The sequence below is a fragment of the Anomaloglossus baeobatrachus genome, chromosome 7 (genome assembly GCF_048569485.1).
Source record: "Anomaloglossus baeobatrachus isolate aAnoBae1 chromosome 7, aAnoBae1.hap1, whole genome shotgun sequence".
NCBI classification, from domain to species: Eukaryota; Metazoa; Chordata; class Amphibia; order Anura; family Aromobatidae; genus Anomaloglossus; species Anomaloglossus baeobatrachus.
The window spans coordinates 96,117,394-96,135,105 of NC_134359.1; the positions used below are offsets into that span (position 1 = coordinate 96,117,394).

Here is a 17,712-nt window from a genome sequence, read left to right on the forward strand (position 1 = left end):
CGCAGCAGGTCCTGATCGTGGGCATGTACCCTTAGAGATGGACACAGCCTATTTTGGCATCTTTTGCAGCTTTCATAAGACCTGAAGGATAAATCTGCTTTTAATGAACCTCTACAGAAGTAGAGTTTGTAGTAACATGATTATAGTATATGGAACGTCTCTTGTATCTGTATTGCTTCCCTCTCCAACTTTATAGAGATCCAGTTATGACCACTCCATTAACCTCTTTTCTCAATTTTTTTTAAAACATTGACCATAAATTTGTGAAATGAATGAAAGGTGCGGAAGTGACTATGTAACGAGACCTGATCACGTCATGGCTTCCTAGCTTTATACGTGGTTTCTTTATGAAGCGTTGCTTTTAAAGTTGTCGTCAAATTAATTTTCATTTTAATGAAGTCAAATTTGACTCATTTTCTCGAAAACTCTGCAAGGGCAAAACCCCCGGCTGCGCTTCTGTGGGTAATTTCACATTGTGTGCTGCCCTCTGCCAGTATAATAGAAGCGGCTGCAGCAATTCCCTCGTTACCTGTGAAGATAAGGCCGGCCACTGCTCTGCACAGGAAATAAATGAGCCGTCTGTTCTTTTTTGTGGTTCTGTGATATGCGCAGCGAAGGTCTTTTTCATTTCCTACTGACGTGCACGGTTCAGAGACGCTGTCATTGCATTTCCTGCCTCGCTATCGGGACCAAGGGCATCTCATTTAGCTGTGTGATGAGAGAGCATTAGGACATATGTTAATGACTTAACCTCCCAACTCCATTAGCTTTCATTGTATAACTGACAGCAACTTATTCCAAGTTCTTGGTTTCCATATTCTCGCTTTGTGACTTTTGTAAAAAAAAAAAAAAAAGTTCCAAAATTGCAATAATTCAGGTTATCTCTATATACACAATTAATCTAAGAAAAAGACTGATGGAAAATCCTACCTTTTATAATGTGAACAAGTACAAACTGAAGATGAAACGTAACAAAAAGGAGACGGTTGCACTCTGTAGTGCTAAGATATGTGTAACAATGTATATGGGAATATAGACGTGCATTACTGCTATGAAAAACTTAACAATTGAGATACTTGGCACACAAAAATGCCCAGTTTTATGTGAGCCCAACAGCCAACGGCAAGGCGACCTCTATGTTGGGTTCTTGCCTACTCTAATGCCTCTGGGTTAATAGAAACCCCTCCATTTAAGGGTCATTCGCAGTCCTGCTCTTCAGCTTTAGGCAATTTAAATTCTTCATTTGCAGGTTCCTGTCCACCCATAAATTGTATTTTTTTTTAACCCAAAGATGCATTAGTTTAATAAGGACCCAACAAAATGAGGTCACCTTGCCGCTGGCTGTTGGGCTCACATAAAACTGGCCATTTTTGTGTGCTAAGTTTCTCAATTTTTGTATGTTTTTCATAGCAATAATGCAAATCTAAAGTCTCATTTTCATTGTTACACATATCTTCGCACTACAGAGTGCAGCTGTCTCCTTTTTGTTACTATATACACACTTTTTTTTAAATTGTCATAATTCTTAGAATCTTTATGCAGATAGTCTTGAGAAACAAAGCCGGTGCGGTCCTGGCATATGTCTGCGTTGGTATGATTGGGTCACTAATTTATCTACGGATTAGCAGGTTTTGCCATGAAAAATTTGCAGATTTTGGTGCACGACATATTGGGGCCTATTCATCAAAGTTTGTATTCTAGAGCAGTGGCATAATAGTTTTGAAAACTCGGGGGAGGGGGGGGGAATTGCGCCATGGAGAGTTGCTCAAAAATGTTTTATCTTTTGGCTTTTTATGCCGGTTTCAATCAGCTCTGCCGAAATGGTAGGAGTTGGGGCCTGGCCATGCCCCCTGTCATATTAATTGAATGTGCTGGTGTTCTGTAAGCCAGAAACACTACTCCGGTCCCCAAGGTATACTCCACTCAGAAAAGTCATAATGAATTTGACTCCTACTCAAACAAGACCGTCTGTGAGCGTGCGCTGTGCCGGTCTTGATGAATTGGCACTATTCTCTTGCCTTACACCATTTTTCAGGAACGGGGATAAAACCAGTAGTTAATTGGGAGGAAGTTGGGTCCAGCAAATTTTTGACATATTTTTAATTAATAAAGATAGAAAGTGGTTCAAATTCTAGAATATATCAATACATTCTCAAAACAGGCCTCCAATTTTAGTTTTTGAGTTCAAAATGCGCCAGATTTATTTAAGACAATCTGTTACTTGCCATGTGATTGTTTTATCTGGCCTTAAAGGGAATCTGTCACCAGGTTTTTGCTCCCCCATCTGAGAGCAGCATAACGTAGAGGCAGAGACCCTGATTCCAGCGATGTGTCCCTTACTGAGTTTGCTGCCATTTTGATACAATCAATGTTTTCTCTGCTGCAGATCTAGCAGGTATACAGAGCTCATGAATATGCTGGACTACCTGCAGCACGCCAAGTAGTCCTGTAATGATAATCTACTGCTGATTAAACAAGTGATTTTATAAAAACTAAGCGGCCAGGAAGTGACACCGCTGGAATCAGGATCTCTGCCTCTACGTTACACTGCTTTCAGATTAGGTGGCAAAAACCTGGTGACAGATTCTCTTTAATGCTATTGGTCATTAATCTGGTATTTTATTTTTTTTTTTTGTTCCTGTGGCTCTGTTTCTGTGATGTGACCTCATCCTCCTAGAACTAGTCTTGTTAGCCAAGTGGACAGTCATTACAAGGAAGAGGAGGCTGTATCTTAAAGGGAATCATCTCACAGCAGCATAATGTAAGGGCAGAAAGCCTGATTCCAGCAATGTATCACTTACTGAGTTGCTTGCTGTCATTTTGATAAAACCACTGTTTTCTCTGCTGCAGATCTCCTAGTTCTCTGAATGTTGAGCTCTGTATAACCCCGCCCCCACACCACTGATTAGCAGCTTTGTATACACTTTATATAGGCCGAAATCTACCAATCAGTGGTGGAGGCGGGGTTATACAGAGATGTTGAACATGGAGGACTACATGGCAGCAAGTCCTAGTCCTCTACTGATGATCTCCTGCTGAATAACATAATCCTTTTAACAAAACTACAGCAAGCAGCCCAGTAAGTAACACACCGCTGGAATCAGGATCTCTGCCACTACATTATGCTGCTCTCATTTAATGTTAAAAACCTGGTGACAGATTCACTTTAAAAATTGAGGCCCAGGAGCAAAAAAAAAATACTATAGTAGACTCTGCAGCATTTAGAGCAGATAATTCCATAGTTATGGCCTGTGTCGCATAAGCACATCATATATAATGTCTTTTAAAAATGAGAAATTATCTGCTTGGTCTGGGTTTTTCCCCTCTGTGTTATCAATGCCTTTGATTTTATAGCTGTTAATATGAATGATTTTGCTGTCTGCATTCATTTGCGGTTTTATCCTTTCCTCGGCACTGGTAGGTTGCAGGGATGAACGGTTAGTGGACGCCATGAAAATTGCGCTTTTCCTTCTGCAATCAGGAATCCTAATCTCTGCAAAAATCCCCACAAGCTGCTCATCAGCCCGACAGATGGATCAAAAGCATTTTGTCACTATCCGTTGTGGGCACGTTTCTGCTTTCATTATCTCTAATCAGGCTTATTGTTATGGTGGCTCAGTGGTTAGCACTGATCTCTTGCAGTTTTCAGATCCTGCACTTCAAATCTGACCATAAGGGGCGTCTGTGGGGTGTTTGTACGTTTTACCCATTTTTGTGTTGGTTTCTATTGAGGTTTTCAGTTTTCCTTACATACACTGAAAGGTTTTAACTCATAGATGAATATTATTATTATTATTATTATTATTATTATTTATTATTATAGCGCCATTTATTCCAATCCATTTATTCCAATATCTACATATTTCATAGAAATCAAAAGATGGGTATTAGATTGTGGCTCATTTTGCAGGGTCTGAAATAATGTGACTAAATCTTAATATAACGTCTGGATTATGGTTGAGCTACAGTATGTAAGAAACCGGAAATCCATAAAAATAAATAACTGTGGCTATATAACTACGCAAAGCAATATAATAAGACCTGTAGAAAGGACATATGTCATTCCTGTACATGTCGCTGAGGTTGCCCACTCACAAAACATCACAACTGCAGCCTGCCCGGAGGAAGAACTAATGGGGCTCTCTTCTTCAGGATTGTCACTTTTTGAAAAGGTAATTCTTTAAAGGGGTATTCCGGGAAGATAAAAAAAATAAACAATTATACTGTCTGCACTCCTCCACTATAAAACCGAGATGCCTAGTACACTTCTGTTCTCTTTAGCAACTTGTAATTCAGTTATACGGTAGCTGCTCCTCACCCCTCCTTTATTCCTGTATGTGATATCATCTCACACATCATTCTGCAGCTCCGTGCTGTATCAGTCAGTCTCCTATACTAGCAGCTTCCGCAGTTCAAGAACATGGGATGTAATGTCCTAGAAGCTCTGTACTGTATCAGTCTCCTGATGCTTCCACAGTCTGAGAAGAGGAGAAGTGATGTCCCAGAAGCTTTGTGTTGTATCAGTCTCCTGATGCTTCCACAGTCTGAGAAGAGGAGATGTGATGTCCCAGAAGCTTTGTGTTGTATCAGTCTCCTGATGCTTCCACAGTCTGAGAAGAGGAGATGTGATGTCCCAGAAGCTTTGTGTTGTATCAGTCTCCTGATGCTTCCACGGTCTCAGAAGAGGAGATGTGATGTCCCAGAAGCTTCAACCTGTGTCAGTCTCCTGATGCTTCCACAGTCTGAGAAGAGGAGAAGTGATGTCCCAGAAGCTTTGTGTTGTATCAGTCTCCTGATGCTTCCACAGTCTGAGAAGAGGAGATGTGATGTCCCAGAAGCTTTGTGTTGTATCAGGCTCCTGATGCTTCCACAGTCTGAGAAGAGGAGATGTGATGTCCCAGAAGCTTTGTGTTGTATCAGTCTCCTGATGCTTCCACGGTCTCAGAAGAGGAGATGTGATGTCCCAGAAGCTTCAACCTGTGTCAGTCTCCTGATGCGTCCGCAGTCTGAGAAGAGGCGGTGTGATGTCCCAGAAGCTTCAACCTGTGTCAGTCTCCTGATGCGTCCGCAGTCTGACAAGAGGCGGTGTGATGTCCCAGAAGCTTCAACCTGTGTCAGTCTCCTGATGCGTCCGCAGTCTGAGAAGAGATGTGATGTCCCAGAAGCTTTATGCTGTATCAGTCTTCTGATGCTTCCACAGTCTGAGAAGAGGAGATGGGATGTCCCAGAAGCTTCATGCTGTATCAGAATTCTGATGCTTCCACAGTTTGAGAAGAGTAGGTGTCATGTCCCAGAAGCGCATGCTGTATCAGTCTCGTGATATCTGTTGAGTACAGGAGGTGTTGCCATACCCCCCTCTCTTCTCAGACTACGGACGTTTAAGGAGACTGATACAGCACGGAGATTCTGGGACATCACAGCACCTGCTCTTTAACTGCGGAAGCAGCTATTATAGGAGGCTGACTGATCTAGCACAGAGGTGCACAATGCTGTGTGACATCTCATATGGGAAGGGTGGGGAGCAGCTACTGTATCACTGAATTACAAGTGTTCTAAAGATAGTAGAAGTGTATGTGGCATTTCAGTTTTATAGTGTGAGTGCAGGAAAAGTACAATTTTATTTTATTTTTTTTTATTATCCCCCTGGAGTACCCCCTTTAAGGCACTATTGGTCACTAGATACTGACATGAAAAAACAAACAACACATCCATATACTATCCATATACTATCCATTTTTTTTATAGACTGATAGAAGTTTAAGGAACCTCAGTTTCCGAGAAAGACTGATGAAACTGTGACCAAGCACTGATGGTAAAAATTGCCACATTGACCAAACTGATAAAATCGATCAAATGCGCTCATGAATCTCAGATTGTTGGTTTTGGGTTTTTTTTTTTTATATGTACGAGAAAAATCATTAATGTCTGCATAAGCCCTTACTTTAGCAATTAAATCCAAACCTCATTGGCTTTCAAAGAAATAAAAGTTCTGACACAGTTCATTCTTCCTACGTTGCGAGAAACAAGTGTCTTGAAACGGGACAGCCAAGCATACATGGAGGATGGCGTCCTTATGTTGTGACGTGGTCAGTTTCTCCATTATTCATTGGTCACATTTTTTGTAAATATATCATATGTAAGTGTGCTCACCCGAAACGCAATGGTCTCCTATTTCTGGCAGTAACACCTATATGGTTCATTTTTTAACCTGAAGGATTGGATTTTTGTGGAACTCTCCCGGTGCTGGATTGTATCCCTTGGAGTCATCCGCCTATTAATCATCCTGCAGTCAGAGGTTTGTATCTCTGTTCTAGTACAGGACATATGCCAGCCGACTGTCCATAGTGCGGTGCGAAGAGTTTTATAAATAGATACTATATAAAACATATACTGTATATATCATACATGACATGTGTATATATCTTCTTTTTTGTTATAACAATGGCTATGAATCCAATTAATCTTGACTTTGGTTACATCAGATGCTGAAGTCTTTCACCATTGTTATATTCACTATTGATGCTGTTACTTGGATATCAGATAGATATATGAGGGCACTCCGGGCAATGACAAAGTACAACAGATAAGATGCACAAAGCTTATTAAACAGCACTTGTTTCTATAGACTGGAGTGTCTAAAGGCCCCGTCACACTAAGCAACATCGCTAGCAACATCTCTGCTAACGAACAACTTTTGTGACGTTGCTAGCGATGTCGCTGTGTGTGACATCCAGCAACAACCTGGCCCCTGCTGTGAGGTCGTTGGTTGTTGCTGAATGTCCTGGGCCATTTTTTAGTTGTTGCTGTCCCGCTGTGAAGCACAGATCACTGTGTGTGACAGCAACAACTAAATGTGCAGGCAGCAGGAGCCGGCTTCTGCGGAGGCTGGTAACCAATGTAAACATCGGGTAACCAAGAAGCCCTGTCCTTGGTTACCCGATATTTACCTTTGTTACCAGCCTCCGCCGCTCTCACTGTCAGTGCCGGCTCCTGCTCTGTGCACATGTAGCTGCAGCACACATCGGGTTAATTAACCCGATGTGTGCTGTAACTAGGAGAGCAAGGAGCCAGCGCTAAGCATTGTGCGCTGCTCCCTGCTCTGTGCACATTTAGCTGCAGCACACATAGGGTTAATTAACCCGATGTGTGCTGTAACTAGGAGAGCAAGGAGCCAGCGCTAAGCATTGTGCGCTGCTCCCTGCTCTGTGCACATTTAGCTGCAGCACACATAGGGTTAATTAACCCGATGTGTGCTGTAACTAGGAGAGCAAGGAGCCAGCGCTAAGCATTGTGCGCTGCTCCCTGCTCTGTGCACATTTAGCTGCAGCACACATCGGGTAATTAACCCGATGTGTGCTGTAGCTAGGAGAGCAAGGAGCCAGCGCTAAGCATTGTGCGCTGCTCCCCTGCTCTGTGCACATTTAGCTGCAGCACACATCGGGTAATTAACCCGATGTGTGCTGTAACTAGGAGAGCAAGGAGCCAGCGCTCAGTGTGCGCTGCTCCCTGCTCTCTGCACGTGTAGCTCCGTGCGGTGGTAACCAAGGTAAATATCGGGTTGGTTACCCGATATTTACCTTAGTTACCAAGCGCAGCATCTTCCACGCGGCGCTGGGGGCTTGTCACTGGTTGCTGGTGAGCTCACCAGCAACTTGTGTAGCGACGCTCCAGCGATCCCTGCCAGGTCAGGTTGCTGGTGGGATCGCTGGAGCGTCGCAGTGTGACATCTCACCAGCAACCTCCTAGCAACTTACCAGCGATCCCTATCGTTGTTGGGATCGCTGGTAAGTTGCTTAGTGTGACTGGACCTTAAGATGTTTAATAAATCTCATACTACTCTTTTGAGCTATAAATGTGCTTTATTTAGCAAGTTCAGTCATTTTCCATAAGGAGTACTAATTGACTTGTATATCTTTAAAGAAGCACTCCCATCAAAGATTTTATCCTCTTAATATATTGCAGTCATCATATTATATAGCACTGTGCACTTAAAAATTTTTCTTTTTTTTTTTTTTTACTTTCTACCCAGTTAATTCTTCTCTTTTCTCTCAAATATGTATAAACAGGAAGTCCCTTTTCTCTGCATGAGTCGTCCCCCTCTTGAATTCCTGACCCAATTGCTCCACTTCTCCCTCTGCCATTGACTTTTGCAGTGATGATTCGTGAAATGAAAAGGGATTTACTGATTGAACACAGTACTTAGAAGGATTCAGCTAGTCTGTTTATAATGATGCAATGTCATAGATCTAATTGAAAAGAGAATAATTAACTGGATAGAATGGTAAAATAAGTAATTGTAAGTACACAGTGCTATATAATATGATGACTGCAATATATTAAAGGGAACCTGTCAGGTCCCTTATGCGTTTTAACCTACAAGCAGGGTGATGTGTGGCCTAGTAACCTCTTCCTATCCATCCCTGTGTTGTAATATTGTAGAATATGAATGTATAAAAACACCGTATTATTTACATGTTCCTTATGTAAATGATCAGAGGGTCTAGTCCCCTGGGCACATGCTCAGAAGACTCCTGCGGTTCCAGTCATGCACAGAGCACGTCTGCAGCCGAGAAGCAAGCACCCAGATAACAAACAAGTCTGCAGGAATGGCAAGTGCACACGCGCAGGATCTCAAGGAGCTGACGTCGCTCATGTAAATCCATGGTATCACACCCACAGGGGCGTGACACCATGGAAAGCATGCAAACGCGCACGGGGCGATGCGACGCCCAGGGGTTAGACCCTATAGATCATTTACATAGGGAACATAAGTAATAAAGTATTTTTATACATTAATATTACGCAATATTACAACACAGGGATGGGTAGGAAGGGGTTTCTAGGCCACACTTCACCCTGCTTGTAGGTTAGAACACATATGGGTCCTGACAGGTTCCCTTTAATATATTGCAGTCATCATATTATATAGCACTGTGTACTTACAATTACTTATTTTACCATTCTATCCAGTTAATTATTCTTTTTTCAATTAGATCTATGACATTGCATCATTATAAACAAACTAGCTGAATCCTTCTAAGTACTGTGTTCAATCAGTAAATCCCTTTTCATTTCATGAATCATCACTGCAAAAGTCAATGGCAGAGGGAGAAGTGGAGCAATTGGGTTCCTGACAGGTTCCCTTTAAGGATAACATTTGTAAGGAATACTTCCTTAACGACAATGTAACCAAAAGTATGTAATAAACTATGCAAATAAACAAGGGATCGAGGGCTGGATTGATGGAAGCACTATGGCAGCCGCATCATTTGCCCTACTTCAATCCCGGGTAACCCTTCATCTTAGGCTAGTTTCACACTTGCTTTGGGCGAAATCCACTGGGTCCGTTGCTGTGTCGTTTTGACGCATCCATTTTTTTTTGTGGTGTCAACGGATGCAACGGATCCGTTATTTCACAGGAATCCGTTAGCTGATTCCTGTGAAATAATGGACCTGTTGCATCCACTTGGCGTCCGTTAGGCGTCCGTCTAACGGAATGCGTCGGCGCTGGGTTTTTTGGTTTTTTTTTTGTTTTTTTTTCATTTTTTGCATACTCAGTAGAAATTAGCGGATTCCGTTGTAAAGTACTTTGCAACGGAATCCGCTGCCATAGGGAGCCATTATAAATTTTAACGGAAGCAACTGAATCCGCTTCTCGGCGTCATTTTGACGCAAGCAATTAACGTTACATGCTGCGTTCCTTCCGCTCGGCGGAAGCAACGCAGCGTCGGCCAACGGAAGCAACGCAGGTACTTTTGGCACAATCCGTCATCCATACAAGTCTATGGGAAACAGCGGAATCCGTTAACGGATTCTGTTGTTTTCCAAAAGTGCGGATTGTGACGGAAGGAAAACAACGCAAGTGTGAAAGCACCCTTATGGTTGAAGCCATTGAATATTTTTGAGGTTATCTGGCTTAGAAAATAAATTTGAGTCCTTCTGTAGATGTGTGCACTAAGCAATGGCTGCAGTCATAAAGGAGAAATGAGCGTTTTATGGGCTAAAATTGCTAATGGAGAATTTTTAATGGGAGCTGGTCATGTAGATTCATCCAGCTCGAACCACAGTCAACAAGAAGCAGACCATGTTGTCACTCAACTATGGGCTGCGCTGGTCTACTGAGCTTTCTCCCTATTTACTCTGAATGGATTTCCAAACTGTCTTTATGAAATTCTGCATCATTTGGAATAATACGTACCTGTCTGCAATCGAGCAGCCAATGTGTGATTCAGGCTGCCCGTGGTTAGTCAGTATAAGCCTAATGACTTATTCATTTTTGTGGAAAACAGACATTCACCAAAATTTGCTTCTGCTTTGCCAGAAAAATTGCACAAGTTACTTACAAAACTTCTGCCTTGTGATTTTTTTTTTTTTTTTTTTTTATTTTTTATATTTTATTAGTTTAATTCTATGACATAAAAAGTCATAGACGAAGTCATAAAAATTGGTGCAATTGTATGCCCCGATTTTTCAAGATTAGCGTTTCATATGAAGGGGGACACCGGAGTAAGAGGCTTCCAAATCATTGAGGTGTGCATCTATTAATGAATTTGGCACATTTAACTAATGCCGTGCTCCAGCATAAGAGGTGTACTACTAAAGTTTGTTACTGATGTAATTTACAGAACATTTTTGCCTTAAATTCTGGTGATTTTGGCAGCCGCACTCGTTTACATACTCTACTGGGTAAGTTTTGCCTAGCTTTCAAAAAGTTGTTGCAGCTGGAGGGAAAATTTCAAAAGCTGCACATTTTTGTATCGTTTAAAACCGTTTTAAGCCAAAATTGTGCCCATATTGCCCATCACAACAGCCTGTACCTAGTTACATCTGTGTGACTTGTATTGATGGCTTCTCAAGGACATTTCCATACTATGGTTGCTGCAAAACAATGTATTCGTCTTAGTAACCTTACTTTTCTACATACCATGTATCTAATGTAACATTTAGGTACCTTGTAGCCCTGGTCCTTCATTATTTTTGCATTATTCACAAAACACATTCCATATTTCCAAATTCAAACATACAAGTGAGAATTTTTTCTTTCCAAATGAGAATAAGATTTTTGTTTTGTAATTGATTTTATTCACTTTTTTTTCTGCCTCATATTAATAAAACTTAAAGGGAACCTGTCATGTGCGAAACTATGGATTAATCTGCAGGTTAAAGGGAACCTGTCACCAGGTTTTTCCTTTATGAGCTGTGGCCACCACCAGCGAGCCCTTATATACAGTATGCCAGAACACTGTATAGAAGAGCCCAGGTCGCTCTGTATAACACAAAAAACATCTTTATAATACTCACATAGGGGGCAGTCTGGTCCGATGGGTGTCGGTGCTCGGATTCTGGTGCCTCCTCCATCTTGTGGAATCACCATCCTCTTGCCCAGCCCCGTGTGCATGACGTATCCTGCATCATTCACACAGAGGCCTCCATTGCACTCCTGCACACTTTGATATGCCCAGTTGAGGGCAGAGCAAAGTAGTGTAATCCACAGATGTGAGAAAAGGTCAAAGACTACCTGTTCATGCACACTGCAGTACTTTGCTGTGCCTTCAGCAGGGTAGATCAAAGTGTGCATGCTCAGGAGCTCTCTGAATGATTCAGGACCCATCATGCACAGGGGGCTGGGCAGGAGGACGGCGATCGCACAAGATGGAGGAGGCACCGAACCGAGAGTAGCAATGCCCATCAGACCCTACCACCCACTAGGTTAGAATTATAAAGGTGTTTTTTAAATTCTACAGATCGGCCTGGGCTCTTATATAAAGTATTCTGGAATGCTGTATATAAGAGCTAACTGCTGGTGGCCGCAGCTCATAAGGGAAAAACCTGGTGACTGGATTCTTTTTAATAGCGTTATGAAGGTGTCCGATTGCTATACTCAAAGTTCGGCACCTAGGAGAAAATGAACTTTTTTTTTTCTCCTGGGAGACCCCAGCTTTCAGTCATACAGGAGTGCTAGTCTCGCTAAGGTCACCACTCACAACACTAAGAGCGGAGGCTGTGAGCACACCTCGGCACTGACTGACAGCCTGCTCTGCAGTTCATCAGGCGTAGTGCTGGGGTGTGCCAACAGCCTCCTTGTTCGGTGAGTGGAGTAGTGATGGTAGCTAAACTGGCACACGTGCATGACTGAAAGCCGGCGGCTTTTGAGAGATATAACTCCACCTTCATAAATCCTATAAATTTTCTTCAAGGTCGCAAAATGAATATTTGCATAAAGTGTGCTTGTTGATGTCCTTTTGTGACAATTACATAAAGATTCCTTATAAGTTATCTTTTTGTGCCGACGTCCTTTGTTTTTGTCCTAACTTGTCTGGATAAAATATTTGAAATGTTTCAGGGTTCTAGAAATAGACGTGTGTAAAACGTAAGCCGTAAAAAGAAAGTGTGATGATCAAGCCCTTTTGTACATGCATAGGCCTATAGGGACATGTTCACATTCTCATTACATCTGTCTGTGTTGTAGCTCTCATAAATTAAAGTCTTGTGTGAAGTCTCTTAGGGACTGTTGCAGCTTTATTGGCAGGAAATGTGAATTTTACGCACCTCCGCTCACCTTCAGCGGAGTAATATTCCAACGTTTGCCTGGTGTAACACCATTCAAAAACTAAAAACTGCAATGAGCAAGTTTAAAAAATGATCTGAAGCCATTTATTTTCCAGTGTGATTATTGGCATGTCGCCGCCGCTCCATAAAGAGAACTTGCAGAGTGTGATGGATGGCTTGTCTCACCTTCCTCCTAACATTGTGACATTTATTTATTTCTCCTTTGTACGCAGCCTCCTAAAGTGAAGTGCTTAACACGGATTTGGCATCCGAACATCACCGAGACGGGGGAAATCTGTTTAAGGTGAGAGCTGCTTTTTTATGAAGGTTGTGCTGTATTTGTTTTACTTTACATTTTTTTTTCCCTTTGTGCTGACTCAAGTTTTAATGCTCAGAATATCATATTGTACAAGCCAAGGTTATAACCTATTGATTGCTTACTATTCCCTTTCTGTAATGACACTAGTCGTTAGGAAAACCACTGACAAAGATCTCTACAAATAGAACAATTGCGCTGAAACCGATATTGTAGTCCTTAGCAGTTATGAAATACTCTAACGAGCAGGGACTAACGATGCAAGGCCTCTGTGGTACTGAACTCTGCTGATATTTTGTCACAATTGCAAAATTCCTTATTATATCCTCCGTATTTTGAGGAAAAGTCGGTGATCTGAGATTAAGAAACTTCCGACTAATATATAAAATAAATGAGCACAATTAGGCAGTTTGTATTTTCGATTATTGAACAACTACAGTTCTGTCGGTCAATCCAAGAGGTTAAAGGGAACCTGTCATCAGAAATTTTGCTCTAAACCTAAAAGTTTCCCCCTCTGCAGCTCCTGGGCTGCATTCTAGCAAGGTTCCTATAGTTATTCTGCCCCCTTTTAGACCAAATTAAATACTTTTATTAAGTTGTACCTTTTGGTATGCAAATCTTCTAAATTATCCATGGGGGCTGTCTGGTGTCCATTACTGTCCCTCATGCCGATTTACGCCGTCCCCCAACGCTCCATTTTATACCTCAGGATGCCACCCAGTGCGCCCGAGGTCCCGCGCATGCGCCGTGCGACTGTACCGGGACTGTGCACAGTGACCGCTGGTGACGTGTTGCGCAGGCATGAGATTATGGGCGGCGCTGTAATTGTCATCAGCAAGTGCCCGTGCTTTCCCCCTCTGCCTCCAGCGTTCTGCACAAGCACTGGTCAGATGACCCGACGTTCCCTCTTTCTCATCTTGCCCTGGAGCAGGAAATAGATGGGAGGAGCGAAGCAGGACACCACCGGTTACGAGAGGTGACATCGGGTCATCTGGCCAGCGCTTGCGCAGAACGCTGGAGGCAGAGGGGAAAGGGCGGGCACAAGATTATGGGTGGGCACCTGCTGATGACAATCACAGCATCACAGTGCCGCCCATAATCTCGTGCCTGCGCAACACGTCACCAGCGGTCACACTGTGCACACAGTGCACAGTCCCGGTACAGTCGCGCGGCGCATGCGGGGGACCTTGGGCACACTGGACGGCGTCCTGAGATATGAAATGGAGCATTGGGGGACGGCGTAAATCGTCAGGAGGGACAGTAACGGACACCAGACAGCCCGCCCCCATGGATTTAGAAGATTTGCATACCAAAAGGTACAACTTTATAAAGTATTTAATTTGGTCTAAAAGGGGGCACAAAAACTATAGGAACCTTGCTAGAATGCAGCCCAGGAGCTGCAGAGGGGGAAACTTTTAGGTTTAGAGCAAAATTTCTGCTGACAGGTTCCCTTTAATAAACATGAAACCTGACTATTTAAGAAAGTAAAAGTGAGCTTATGTCCTTCTTAGGAGAATATCTGTCTTCAGAATTATCAGGCAAATAAATGAAAAATGTAAATTTTCCATCTCAATTGTTTATTTTAATTTGTTAAAGTTAGAGAAAATTAATAACCAAACAGAAAATACACAAAAATACATTTCACAAAAATATCACTGACCAATATGGTCACCTCTCTTTTCAGCAACAGTCATAAGTTGTCCATCCATGGAGTCTGCTAGTTTCCTAATCTGTTGACGATCAAGTTTTTGGGCTGCACCAAACACCGTCTCCCATACACTGTTCAGAGAGGTGACTGGTTTCCTTCACCATAAATCTAATATTTAAGAAGGGCCCACAAGTTCTCAGAAGGGTTTAGATCAGGTGAGGAAGGGGCCATGTCATTATTCTTTCATCTTTAAAGAGAACCAATCACCAGGATTTTCGTATATAACCTAAAGCCAGTGCTATACTGGCACTATCAGGCTGATTCTATACATACCTTTAGTGGTCAGCTTGGATGTTTAGGTTTTGAAACCCAAGAAAGTAAAGTTTATAAAATCGGCAGCTTCTTGAGTGACAGCAGCTGAGGATCAGATAATATCTTGAGAGCTATTCATAGTTACCCCCTCCCCCTGTTGGAATTAACATAAGTATTATACAATGATTGTGGGAAAATCCCAGTAGGTAGAAGGACCTGTGGGCGTGACTGACTTCCTTAGTGGGTGTGACTGCTTATTTGGTGGGCATGGTGATGTTTCCTTCCGTCTACTATACTCATGCAAGTGGGGGCTTAACTCCCCCCATCTGGGGTCTCACCCCCAGACCTCCACTTATATTATAATCAACTTTATGCCGACGTGGACTTAGAAGAATAATGTATCTTCTTGGTATGAGCAATGTCAGTGGAGGCCTCGCCCCTTTCTGGTCACATGGGCGTGACGTCAGCAGAAGTCCCTCTGGCCACTGGGATTTAGACGTTACCATTATACAATCGATGTAACTTTTCTCTTCCAGGACCTGTGGTGAGGTCATACCCATGTGACCAGAAAGGGTGGAGCCTCAGCTAACAGAGCTGATATCAGGGAGCAACATTTTCCTATTGGCTGAGGCCCTGCCCCTTCTGGTCACATGGGTATGACCTCACCACAGGTCCTGGAAGAGAAAAGTTACATCAACTGTATAATACTTATGCTAATTCTAAGAGGGGGAGGGGATAACTCTGAATACCCCCCCTGATATTATCTGCTCCTCAGCTGCTGTCACTCAAGCAGTTGCCAATTTTATAAACTTTACTTTTTTCTTGGATTTCAAAACCTAAACATCTGAGCTGACCACTACAGGTATGTATAGAATCTGTGTGATGGTGCCAGTATAGCACTGGCTTTAGTTATATACTAAACTCCTGGTGATTGGTTCCCTAAAAGATCTCTACTGGCTGCCGAGCAGTGCAGACGTCCATGCTACGTCGGAGCATTGTACTGCATAAAGATCGTAATTTTTTTTGAAAGTTGTAGACCTTTTAGAAACTGTTTTCTAAAAACTGGCAATGGGTTTGGGAGATGATTTTGAGTCTCTAAGGCTACTTTCACACATCCGTTTTTTGCTCTGCGGCACAATACGGCGCTCTGCAGAAAAACCGCAACCGTTTTTTTTGCCACCGGTTGCGTTTTTTTGCATAGACTTACATTAGTGCCGTATTGTGCCGCATGGGCTTGCGTTCTGTCCGGTTTTTGCCGCATGCTGCAGATTTAGCTGATGCCGCGGCTGGATGGAACGTTGCCTGCAACGTTTTTTGCTCCGGCAAAAAAACTGCATTGCGCCGCATCCGGCCGCTGCGGCGCATTTTTCAATGCATGCCTATGGACGCCGGATGCGGCGCGATGCGGAAAAAACGCATCCGGCCGCATGCGGTTTCTTCCACTGCGCATGCTCAGTAGCGTGCCGCAACCGGAAAAAAACGGACCGGCTGCATGTAAAAACTTATGCAAAGGATGCGGTGTTTTCACCGCATCCGTTGCATATGTTTCACAGCCGGATTGAGCCGCATGGCTCAAACCGGATGTGTGAAAGTAGCCTAATTCAAACAGAAAAAGACTAACTAGTTCATCTCTAATAATACCAGCCCATAGCAGTGCCCACCTCCGCCTTACTGACATCTGAAGCGAAGTGAAGGTTTGTGCTAATTCTCTAGATAGCAGAGCAAATAAAAAGGAGAACAACGCAATTTATACAATGGCAGATTACTTCAAGTCCTAGTATGATGGGAAAACGTCTGTCAAATGTGTGAATAAAAAAATAAAAATGGGAGTCCCTTGTATACACATGGAAATATGCACCGTTCACCAGGCAGTAAGTCCATCATCATATATAACTTAGGTCAGTTACAAGATTGTAAACTGTGGTGGTCCATCCATTTGCTCAGTGGTGGTTGGTTTCAGCTTTCTTTACCACGGCCATGTCTCTGAGCACTGAACACCTTGTACTTATGGAAAGATCAAAGTGCGCCTCCGCAGGACCACAATACCGTCTTGTGTGAATGATGCAGGATGCGTCATCCACTCTGGGCTGGGTAGAAATAGGACGTCGATCGCTGCAGAGAGGAGGCGCCGGACAGAAGAACAGCAACACCCATTGGACCGGACCGCCCCCCCCTCTAGGGGAATATTATAAAAGTGATTTTTACATTCTACATAGCAGTCTGGGCTCTTATATACAGTATTCTAGAATGCATTATGTCCCTTGGCTAGTCAGCCCACTCAGCATTTCCCTTTGGGCATGCTAACATGCTAATGAGGCATGGTCACGGTCACCTCTCTGACCATTGTGAAAGTCCGGGATCATGTGCACTGAGCAGAAATCCAGGAGTCGGATGCAGCAGAGAGGTGGGCGCGACCCTCCTCTGACACTGAGCGTTCAGTAGCATGTTAGCACGCCCATAGGGGCATACTGACATGCTAAGGTGCTGAGTAGCTAAGGGAACTAACGCCCTTGTGACTAGTCACTGACCTCATTAGCATATCATATGGGATCTTTACAAATACTTTTTCTAAAGATCTCTTTATCTATGCTACTAGATGCAGGGAAGGTTGGGCAGGGATTAGCAACATGCACCCAGAACTGCTCATGGTCCTGGGTGCATATTGCACTTGACAGGTTACCAAATCAGCAAACAAGCTAATTGATGGGTGGTCAGCGATGTTCAACACCTCGGAATGTAAAAATCAATTTCAATTAAAAAATGTATATAAAAACACTGCCCTGCATTCTGCATATATCAGTATGGGACAGAAGAGACCTAAATCACTGCTGCTTAAAAAAACCTTTTATTGATAAGAATATGGGTAGCAAATAGGAAATTGTAGTCT

The 17,712-nt window shown here is 43.0% G+C and overlaps 2 protein-coding genes across 6 annotated transcripts in view; one reads left to right on the forward strand and one right to left on the reverse strand.

The window, feature by feature from the left end:
- The window catches only part of UBE2F (ubiquitin conjugating enzyme E2 F (putative)), a 302,268-nt gene that overhangs the window by 190,240 nt on the left and 94,316 nt on the right, over nt 1–17,712 (forward strand). For both annotated transcript variants that reach the window (XM_075317487.1, XM_075317488.1), the window contains exon 6: nt 12,783–12,853. In XM_075317487.1, the coding sequence (XP_075173602.1) occupies nt 12,783–12,853 (71 nt within the window). The remainder of the gene's footprint in view (nt 1–12,782; nt 12,854–17,712) is intronic.
- RAMP1 (receptor activity modifying protein 1) overlaps nt 1–17,712 on the reverse strand; it is a 464,674-nt gene that overhangs the window by 46,058 nt on the left and 400,904 nt on the right. The window contains exon 5 of one of the 4 annotated variants that reach the window (XM_075317494.1): nt 530–708. The exons of the other annotated variants lie outside the window; for them this stretch is intronic. The gene's annotated coding sequence lies outside the window, so the exon portion shown is untranslated. The remainder of the gene's footprint in view (nt 1–529; nt 709–17,712) is intronic. 4 annotated transcript variants of the gene reach the window in all.